The sequence below is a fragment of the Lepidothrix coronata genome, unplaced genomic scaffold (assembly GCF_001604755.1).
Source record: "Lepidothrix coronata isolate B3197 unplaced genomic scaffold, Lepidothrix_coronata-1.0 Scaffold64, whole genome shotgun sequence".
Classification (NCBI taxonomy): domain Eukaryota; kingdom Metazoa; phylum Chordata; class Aves; order Passeriformes; family Pipridae; genus Lepidothrix; species Lepidothrix coronata.
In genome coordinates, this window is record NW_016690244.1 from 4,005,731 (window position 1) to 4,016,924 (window position 11,194).

At 43.5% G+C, this 11,194-nt stretch overlaps 1 protein-coding gene across 1 annotated transcript; it reads left to right on the forward strand.

Annotated features, from left to right (window-relative positions):
- Positions 1-256: 256 nt before the first annotated feature.
- GGCT (gamma-glutamylcyclotransferase) lies at positions 257-10,934 on the forward strand. Its single transcript, XM_017818048.1, has 4 exons — positions 257-432; positions 4,050-4,195; positions 7,407-7,542; positions 9,469-10,934. Exons 1-4 carry the CDS (start codon positions 292-294, stop codon positions 9,616-9,618), a joined length of 573 nt encoding a protein of 190 aa, XP_017673537.1. The 5' UTR covers positions 257-291; the 3' UTR covers positions 9,619-10,934.
- Positions 10,935-11,194: the final 260 nt, after the last annotated feature.

Here is an 11,194-nt window from a genome sequence, read left to right on the forward strand (position 1 = left end):
GCTCACGGCAGGGTTTGGGCGCCTCGCCCTCGCAGCCTCCACAGCACCCGCTCCGCATCCCGCGGTGCCGCGGGGGCACCGCTCTTCCCTGCTCCCGGATGGATGGAGGAAAGGCACCCTCCCCGCTCACGTCCCTGCCCCGCCAGGAGCCCGCATGAGGCGTTCCCGAGGCGTTCCCGAGGCGTTCCCGGCCGCTCTGCGTCACGGCCCCGCTCGGCGGCGGAAGCCGCGAGGAAGGCGGGGCGGGAGGGCGGTGTTAAAGCGGCAGCGGGGCCGCGCTGGGCCGGGCCGATGGAGTCGGACGGCGGCGCAGAGGAGCCGGGGGGCGAGAGCAGCTATTTTCTGTACTACGCGTACGGCAGCAACCTGCTGCGGGAGCGGCTGCTGCTGCGCAACCCCTCGGCCGCGCTCTGCGCCCTGGCGCGCCTGCAGGTGCGTGCGGGGGGCGGCGGGGCGGGTGGGAGCGCGGAGCGGCGGCTGAGGAAGCCCGCATGCCCCGAGGATACCCGCATGTCCCCCTGGAGCTGCGTGTCTCCCACGGCTGCGTGGGGTCCGGTGCTGCAGCCGGCCGGTCCCTCCTGCGGGTACAGGGGGAGCCCAGCACGGCTCAGGCGAGGGGGTCGAGAGGGTGATGCCAGGCTCTTTTCGGTGGTGCCCAGCGACAGGACGGGGAGCAGTGGTCATAAGCTAAAACACAAGGAATTCCACCTCAACATGAGGAAGAACTTTGCGTTGAGGGTGGCAGAGCACCGGAACAGGCTGCCCAGGGAGTTCCTGGAGTCTGCCTCTCTGGAGACATTCAAAACCCACCTGGACGCGTTCCTGTGTCACCTGCTCGAGATGACCCTGCCTTGGCAGGGGGGTTGGACTGGATGATCTCCAGAGGTCCCTTCCTACCCTAACGGTTCTGTCCCATCGCCCCTGACACACCTGGGGCCTGCTGCCAGGGCTGCTTGCAGCCGAAGGAGCGTTTGGGATAGTCCCACCGCTGCGGGGTTATCTGACCGGGATTAACCTTCCAGGCTGCCAGCCATGACCCTGCGTGTAAAGCGCTATGGACCTGGAAACATAAAGTAACAGGAAGAAATTCTTTGCTGTGAGGGTGGTGAAGCACTGGCACAGGTTGCCCAGATAGGATGCCCTATTGCTGGCAGTGTTCAAGGCCAGGTTGGATGGGGGGCTGAGCAACCTGGTCTAGTGGGAGGTGTCTTCACCCCCCCCACACCCCCCATGGCAGGGTGGTCTTTAAGGTGCCTTTCCAACCCAAAGTATTCTGTGATTCTAGGTGCTCAGCTGGGTTTATGGGAAAAGCTTCTGCCAGTTTTAAAAGGATGATGTTTTGTTTAAAAAAATCAAAATCTCTCCTTCCCGTCATCCACTCTGGGTACAGGTGAGGAGCCCTCCCTTGTGAGATATATCGGGCACATGTGAGATGTCATGATTTCATCCAGCACTGCACATCTGCAGTTGACACGTTCTTATGCGCTTTAGGGCAGTTCTCCTCAGTCTGAGTTATTAAATGCTAGTGTATCAGCTTGGCTTTAGTGTAGGCTTGGAAACACGAGCTTGTGGTCATTAAGCTGTTGATACACAGACCTGTACAACTGGAAGGATCCTTGGAGGAGCAGAGCATCAATTGATAGCACTTAAGGATAACTTGAAGGTTCTCTTGGGGTAGCTGGCAGGAAATAGTCTATGTCGGAGTATACACTGAAGAAGTTCTGAAACCTTGTCATTAATAAACTCCCTACAGTCGGTTAGTTGGTATCTCTTGGGACTGTCAGCCTGGCACATGAGGCCTGCACCTGTAAAGCATGTGGCACTTAGAGATACCACTGAGCCGAACGTGCCAGGAGCCCAGCACCTTGCCGGATTAGACCTTGAAAGTGGGGAGGAAAGCAGGAGTATTGCACACTTATCTTTGAATAAAGGAAAGCTTCAGCTCTCCTCCTGGCTTTCAGGTCGATTTCCAGGTTATGCAGTTAGCAGCTCTTGTTGTGCTGCAGGTTGGCTGTTCCAGAGCAGGCAGACAGGCCCTGGTTTCTCTAGCCAGCCTTTGACCAATTGCTATGTTCCCTGCCAACACCGGGTGGCTTCACTCCCTTGCATCCAGCTGGAAAATCACTGATGCTTGGGAGTGAGGAAGTGAACAAAGGTTGGAGCTGCTTCCTATTAATTCCTTTATGGTAGTGCTACATGGGCTTAAAAAAAAAAAAAGGAAAATCAGCCTGTTACCAGAGTACTTTGGATGCTAAACTAAAGTATTAAATTAATTTCCCTCTGGTTTTACTTTTTACAGTTTTTTTAATCTTCAGCGAAAAGCTGTTAAGAAATGGGATGTGTAACAAGCACAGAAAGGGTTTTACACTGGTACTTCGAAGAAGGACCAATCTCTTAACCCAAGAAAATATCTCGTGTGGTTTTTTTCTCTCTTCCGAGCAGTGTCTACTCCTGTTGCCCACATGGTGGGGAAAAAACAAACAAACAAACAAAAAACCACCACCAACCTAGACTGCTGTGAGAGTATTTGATTCTATCCAAGTATTTCCTTGGTGCTGCCCTGCATGCACTTGTCCACATCTGTAGCTTCAGTCTGTGATGTGACTGGACTATTTACTTGTGTGCAAATAACTTTGTGCATCTAAGTAAACTTTCTTCCTAGTGAAATTAGTTTAATAGGGGACATTTTATGGGGAAGGAAGATGTCTCTATTGATGGAGTAAACAGTGTGGCTTTGCCAGGCTGCTGATTGTCACACACACACAAATTGATTGTGTCCCGATCAGTGCTGTTCTTCTTTGTGTAAGCCTCCAACTGCTCAATTTTTTGCAACCTTTATATATCTATTAGGATATATAACAAGAAGCTGATATGTCTCAAAGGGAATATTGATATATACATGTGTATATTTCAAATCAAAGTTATCTCCTAGCTTAAAGCATGGTGATCAAGAGAAATAAGCAAAGCTGTAGGGCTGCGTAGGTTTGGGTTTTATTTTTGTTGTTGTTCTTAGTCCTTTTTGCCTTTGCCAGATTTTGTTGTTGCAGTTAAGCAGGTAGCGTTCCTTGAAGCTTGCTGGGTTTTGATTTGGGTTGATATTTTTTTTCCTCTTCTCTACTGCTAGGGGAGGACCTACAAATTGACTAATAAGTAGGAAAAGAAATTGAGTGTATGGAGTCAGATAGGAAATTACACTCATAAAATGCAAGAATCCATTATTCTCTTGCATATATAATAATATTGAAGTATACTTGTAAGAAAAAGTGATACTTGATTTCTAAAAGAATGTTTTCTACTTGGAAAAACCTGAATAAGCTCACTGAAGGAGGCATTTGCTTTGGCTTAAAAATACCCAAAAATGTTCCAGTTGGGTGATGAGGGATGTATTTTATAATTGGGTAATTTTATTAGTGCATGAGGACAAGTCCCAGAGCTCACCATCTTTTAGACTTCTTTTCTATTTTCCTGGATCCTGCATAATAGCATTTAAGTCTCATAAGAGCACCAAAAGCTGCAAAAGAATGGGCACCAGGTAGGCACTTCTTTTGATGGGAACAAGAAGGCAGTAGACAGTTCCCTCCTTCTGGTAAGCACATCAGCAGTCCTGTCACTGCCAACTTGGACAAAAGTCAAGCTGACATTTCTTCAGCACTGTTGTGTTTACTGGAAAATTAGGTATGTGTGCTACTCTTGAGAAAGGGCTGCCTCCACTTTCACTGCTAGAGGTTGGCTGCTGTTTAGGCCAGACAACTAGGAGGTTTGGGTGTTGATCCAGGTCTCTGCAGACCAAGCCTTTTATCAGTGGTGCTCTCTGCCTAACCTCTCTTCCCGTTGTCCCAAGGCTGCCATTTCTCATGGGGAGGTGGAAAAAGCTGACTTCAGCCCATCACGAGGTGGGAGCTGGATCATGTCCCGCCTGTCCATTCTTCCTTCTGTGGCCCCAACTGACTGCTTGTAGACTGTCCTTTAGCTGCCCTTTTCACGTCAAGAGTAGCCAACAGCCCTTAGCTTAAGTGAAAATTGATTCTCTGCATTGGTTTCATTTGCAGGATTTTAAGCTCGAGTTTGGCCATCATCAAGGCAGGACAAGTCCTGTCTGGCATGGAGGTACAGCTACCATTGCTCAGAGCCCTGGAGACGAAGTATGGGGAATAGTGTGGAAAATGAACACTTGCAATTTAAGTTCGCTGGATAAGTAGGTGACTTAACTTTTGCTGTCTTACACTGCTTTGAATAGCGATTGAAAAGTCATAGGTAATTTTTGATAAAGAGCTGTGTTGAAGCTTTGGTGTTGGAATCAAGATGATGCTTTTGATTTTAATCTGTGAATTTCACTTGACATGATGTGTATTGACTTCTACCACTTCTGTGATTAACATGGCTTTATTTTCAAGCTAAAGCTACTTAGGGGTGTTTTAATGAGCAGCTCTGACCTTGATTTGAAGCTGATATATTGGTCAGGCCCCTTTTAAAAAAAAAACAAAACAAAACAAAAACAACAACAAAAAAAAAACCAAAAACACAAAAACCCAACAACAAACCCTGTCTTCTCAGTTTCATGTCCCTTAAATGACTCTAAACTCTGTATTTGTCCTATGTCATTTTTCCCATTGTTTTGGGGAGAATTTCCTTCCTTTAGACTGACATGAGTTTCTATCTGTGGACTTCAGTTATAGCAGAAAAGGAAGGAATGAGGACAAGCCTTTGCAGGAGAGAAAGAGATCTTTAATACAGGCAAAGGGACCTTTTGAGGAGGTTATTTAACATGTCATGTCTTCTAAGGACTCAAACTTCTGTGAGCTTGAGGAAGATCCAAGCAGGGAGCTGGGCTGTAATTGTTTCCCTCTTTGAATGGGAGAGCCTGCCTGCACCTTTACAATGCATGGTGGAAAATGTTCTGTCTGTGCCTGGTAATTAAGAGAAGTTTAAGGCTCCCAAAACTGAGCAAGTTGTTCCCAGGCTGAAGTGTGGAGGACCACCTGGATAAACAAAGCAAGGAGTAGCAAGACTTCTTTCAGGGTCTCAGGCAGGACTAAGAACGTAATCTCCAAAACTTTGTCTGGTGCCATGTGCTTGTTGCAGCTTTTGGGAAGTGCCTGCACAGTATGATGCTTCTGGTACACAAGGATAGTTTGTTCAGAGCAGTTCATCACTGTCAATTAATTCCAGTAGAAGTCTGGGCAAGTGAGAGCAAGGAAGCAGGGCGTAGTAAACTCAGTGAAAGCACTACAGTATTACTGTTCTCCTGCCTCTGGTACTATTGCAGTTTTGGTTATGGCTGCACTGTGCTGTGTAGACATCTGCCTACAGCCCTGGCCATGAAACTTGGTTCCAATGTGCTTTTCATTGAACCTGAACAGTGAACCTGAAATACAGAAACAGTTGCAAGGTCTGTTAGCACATTATGGGAATGGGCAATCTCAGCACTCTTGTCCTGACTGAGAGTGTTAATCCCAAGCAGAGCAGGTGAGCATCTAGTTGGTGGGCAGGGCTTCACATGTCTGTGCTTTATGATCTCCTGAGTTCCCCTGCTGTTGCTTGCAGTAGCACTTAACATCCTGACCCCTTTTCTGCTGACCTTTACTGAAATCTCCTTATTTACTATGCTTTCATAAAGCATAAACTTCATGAGTATGATAATCCTGTCCAACAGCATCTGCTTTTGATAGTAGCAGCCTGCTTCTTTTCCATGGGGGCAGTATTATGATTTCCAGAAGTATTTACATGCTGTTTAGAGTTGACATACTGCAGAATTGCAAATCCCTGGCATTTGTTTGACAGTGGATAAACTCTAATGCTTGCTAAGATGCTAAAGAGTTGAGTGCTGTAACATCACCAAAAGCTGCAGGATGGACACTAGCACAAAGGTTACTTTTTCCTAGCTGCCTCACTGATGCCATGGAGGTGAACTGGAAATGGAAGGAAATGGGATGTGTTCTTGGCTTTAACAATGATAGTCCAAAGCATTTTTCTAAGGCTTGCTCCTAACCCACCTCAAATGAGCTTGCATGTGTTCTTGCTGAAGGTCTTGAGATTCTCTGGCTGCATGCAAGCAGATATACTTGTAAGTCCTGAAGCAAGTTATTTCCTGGAATTGCCATGTGTCCAGAAAAAAAAAATCACTATTGCCCCCTCCCCACTTTTTTTTTTATCCCCTAATCTCTGTAAAGAAGTCTGTGCTTTGTTATCCAGAAGCAGAGGAGGAAATGTATAACTAATGCTGCATGTAACTAATTGAAATACTAGTAAAACAATGTAACATATAGAAAACAAATATGGGAGAGGAACCTTTTGCTTAGATGGCTGAATCCTTTGGGTTCAAATGGGTTTTAGGTGCTGTCCCACGGACAGTTTTACTTTTTTTTTTTGTCCTCCGTACTTCACAAATCTACAAGTTACAGGCTAAATCATGACCCTTATTCCTCATAGGTCCTAGGATGTTAATTAACAGTTTTCTTGTTCTCACACAACCATGTGACTTATTTTGTAGTCTGTTGACCTGCAGTTAGCAGTAATCTGCAGTTAGCTTCCAGTCTCTACTTGCACTTAACACACGCAACGAAACGGGACTAGGTTATGTACGTTAAATAACTTGAAATGGGAGTCAGTCTTTGAAAAGAATATGAATTGTCAAAATTATATTTGACGAGCAGGGTTAGAAACCATGCTATGACTCCTATCTAAAGTTAATTGTGCTATAAAGTCTGCCTTGTATTGCTTAAGCTTCTTGTTTACTTCTTACTGTTTCCTCAGATTTTTAATGGTGGCTGAATGCCAATAGTTAAGGACAATAAGTAGCCTTGGTTTTGAGTTTGCTTTTGTTTTTCTAAGACAGCATGATTTTGCTAATAAAAAATAACCATGTTTTTTGCCCTGACCTATCTCATTTTTACTGTTCACGTCTTGTGCAAATTAAAGAGTGTATTGGATTATTCATTGGAAAGTGCATTGCAAAAGTTGTGCAAATTTCCCCCTATTAAAATGTAACACAATGGGCAAGATAGTTTGCAATTGTTTCTTTGTCTGAGTGGCAGGTAATGAATAATATGTGCCTGACTCATTAATTTTGGTTGTGTTTCTCTTTCAGACTACCAGTCTAGAGTAATTAATTTACAAGTATTCTCTCTCTAACTTTGCAAGTGACCCACTGGTCATCTTTCTTACAGACCTGAAATGATAAAATTGAATGCTGCTGCTTCTTTATAAACTTGTTTTCGGATGTGAAACAAGTTTGCACAAAAAGTACTGAAATATGTTTTGCTTTATTTGCTTTTCTTTGTCTGTTAACAGCACAAACCAGTGTCCTGCCTTAAATTCTATTATAATAAATCCATCTGTTTAATTGCACACTTTGCTTGAAAGATGCATCAGTTACTTGGCATGAAAGGAATATATGTCCTTTACAGGCAAGAGGGAGTTGAAGATGGTTTTTATGTCCCAATAGAAGTTAATGTCTACACTCAAGCAGGAAAGGTGCTGACCTGTCGAAGCTACCAGATGAAGGACTATGTCTGTGGTCCCCCTTCTCCGCAGTATAAAAAGGTAGGTGTTGCATCACTGTAATTTTGGAAGAATGAACAGAAGTTTATAATGCAGTACTTCTGTCCTATTTAACAAGTCCTTTGCTTACAGTGGATGGAAGGCATGACTACTCTACTGTAAAGGTATAACCATTGGTGTGCAATGTATTACTGTAGTCATGCTCTCAGAAGATTGCTAGCTCTTAAAAAACCTAGTAAATCAGTTTGGCTTTTTGGCTTAGCTATGCCTTACATGAAGCCTCTGTTTACCTCGTGAATTAGTTATGACTGACACAAGGATTTCTGAAGGATGTTGTTTACATATATGCAGCAATTCTCTGTGTTTGAAAAATTAATGTACTCCACTAAAAGGACAGAGGGAAGCTTCTGTGGAGAAAACTCAGCACCTGGCTTGTAGTTTCAAGGACGTGGATTATCCTTACTGTCTTGTGAAGCAGTTGCTATCATTTAATACAGGAGTCCACTTGATGCCTTTCAGCAGATGCATCATCAGTATATCACAGGATTCTAGCAGCCTTACAGAGCACTGCAGGGTTCCCACTTGATGGCTGGTGAGGCAGAAGTGTTTCAGCACTGTTCTGCAATAGACTGACTCTATAGAGACACATGATCCAGTCACGCAGCAGGCCTGACCTGCTTAGCTTGTGAGATCTGATGTGGGCCCTGCTTGGGTGGCATGACTGCATGTCTGAATGATGCAGCTACTGGCAATTGTAGATACATATCACTGTAGCATGTTGGCTTTTTCTACCTAAAGCAAAGAAACCGGGCTTGAGCCTGTTAAATTCCAAGTGTGCCGCCTTCTCTGAACTGAGAAACTTGCTCCTATGAATCAGCTTCCAGGAGCATAGCTAAGGCCAGCTGCTGTGGGACTGCTGAAGAGAAACTTGCTTAGAAAGCAAGCTCTGCTATTCCACAAATCTCCTCCCTGCCAACCCACCTCTTGGCAAGACAGATCTTGAGGCATTTTCAGGAGGTTAATACATAGTCTGCTGCTGTGTGGCAGTTCTCACTGGTGCTCTGTAAGAGCAGACCTCCACTGTTGGCAACTTTATCTAGCTAAACATTCCCTCTTGCTGTTGTCAGGATCAGTTGTTAGTTCTGTTCTTACCCTACTGTCCCCAGCTTTTATTTAAGTTAACCAGGCAGGAGAGCTAAAAATTTATACAAGTGATTGCATCAGCACACAGTGACCAAACTACATCCATCTTCTGTCGTGTGCTTTTTTTTGTGTGGCAAAGTTCATTCTTTCTAGACACCTCATCCTTTAAATTCATGCTGTTAAATACAGGAAAGAGTATTTAGAATACTCATTTCTATATGCAAGCTTGCTGCTGTCTCCTTCAAGCCCTGGTTCCTACACCTTCCTCTTTTGCTCTCACTGTCACATCTTTTCTTCTGCACCAATACTTAAGTTTATTTTGTGTGCGGCAGGAAAGCTGCGGTAACAAACTAAGGAATCTAACAAACTAACAAAGTTAAGTGTCTGTTTCTGTTACTCCTATACCTGTCTAGGTACTCACTGTTGTGCTGTGGATTTGAACAGCTTAGTTTTAAAAATAGCTTCAGTAATATATGCTGCTTCTCACTCAGGTGTGATACTAAGGCTGGCTAAAGGCTTAAAAAGAAGTTCTCATCCTCACTGGAAGAAAGAATGAAATAACAGAATAACAGCTTAATTGTAGAATCTTGTGCACATTAGTAACACTCCAGATTCTTAGCAGTAGTACAAGCCTTTTCAGAGTAATTTTGTTCACGCTGTTCTGGTGTTCAGTGGTTTCCCAGAAGCCTTTGGCTATCCTCGGGTACAAATAGTGTTATTTGGGGGTAATTCTCTTGTTACATTCTTTATATATGAGTAAATGTTTGGAGGAGTCTTTCTAACATTATTACTGAAGTCTTTTTTTTTTCCCCCTTTTGATTATAGGTTATCTGCATGGGTGCAAAACAGAATGGCTTGCCAATTGATTACCTGGAGAAATTAGAAGCTATTGAAACTAATAACTATGCGGGACCGGTGCCAATAATGGAAGAGATTGAAGCTGCTATTAAAGCAGAGAAAATAAATTCTGTATAGAATACCTCTGCATTTGCTTGGCCATTCACCTTGATTTAGATACCTCTCCTCACTGTGCTGATCAGCAGTTTCTTTATTTATCAAGAAAAGATGAGTTTGTTGTGCATCTACAGTAAATCATTAGATATAATTTGCAGTCTGAAGACATGCTGACATTGGTAACTTCTTTTTGTATGTATAACTTGAGTACATGCCGAAGGTTTTGCAGATTTAGAAATTATCTTTCTGTAATTGTCATGCAGTGCTGCACACAAGTTTGTGCTTCATGTCCTGTTTACTGACCTTTTTAAAAGAAAAAGGCCATCTTGATGAGTTTTGGCACCTGTTACTTTCCGAGGAATAAGGGCTGCAGGATCAGGCCCTTTGTTTTTAAATGATGTGTACACAAATATCAAGAATTTCAAAGATTTATTAGGTGTAAAGTAAATTCAAAACTCTAAACCTTTTTCTCTGCTACTTCTCTTAATGGTTTAAAGCCCAGCCTATCTGATGCTGTGGAGTTCCTGTTTATATAGTTAACCAAGAAGGAAAATAAATATTTTTTTAACTCCCTCCATGTGTTTAAGTGTTAGTACAAAAGGAAACTCAGGCCTGAAGACAACATTCAACAAAGGATCTGGGTCAAAGCATCATGGCATCCTCCTTTCTATGTTTAGTAGTCATCATAGGTGAACTGGTTAGCTATAACCAACAGATTTATAAAGAATTCATTTTAGTTAAATATTTCCAAGTTTTCTTAAATTACCTTTTTGTACCTATCTAGGCCTTGGTCTCATGTCCAGTGAAATCAGAAAGTCTCCTGTGAGTCCTAGCACATTTGTTTTGTGGTTTTGTTTGTCTATTAAACCCCAAATGAACAGAATTTGGCTTTTTTTTTTTTTTTTCCTACAGCTTTGACAATCTTGTGCAAAACTGAAAGCTTTTGTAAGATACAGAGTACTTATCTTCATGGTACTTGGCAACCCCTGTAGTTAGTCTATGGGCAACAAGGAGAAACTGACAACCTGGAAGATGTCAAATCACTGAACTTTGGTTTATCTTCTCTAGGGTGTATTTTTTTCTATTGATGTACTGAGGGATGTAAGATATAGTAATTGTCACTGTGTGACTGCTTAGATAAACAATTGATAAAGCAACAGACTGACTGTGTCTTCTCTGTATAAAATACACTTCTGCCAGGTATGTGTAAGTGCTGTCCTGATGTCATATGCCTGTTTCCAGATTTGGGCATGGTGGCTACTGTAAAACATGGTACTTTCTGTGTTAGCCCTGTCTAGTCTGAAACTGAGTAAATAAAACTGTGATTACCAAAACCCTCCCCTGCCTGTTCAATGCATGCTTCAAGAATATCACAGAATTGTTAGGGTTGGAAGGAACCTCTGGAGATCACCTAGTCTAACTCCCCTGCCAAGGCAGTGTAACCTAGAGCAGGTGACACAGAAATGCCACCCAGGTGTCTTTAGAGAGGGAGACCCCATGATCTCCCTGGGCAGCCTGTGTTGCATATATAAGTGAAAGCTGGTGATGTGGAGAAGCAACTGAAGCCTCCCTTGTCTATGGTTTTTTTTAATGGATA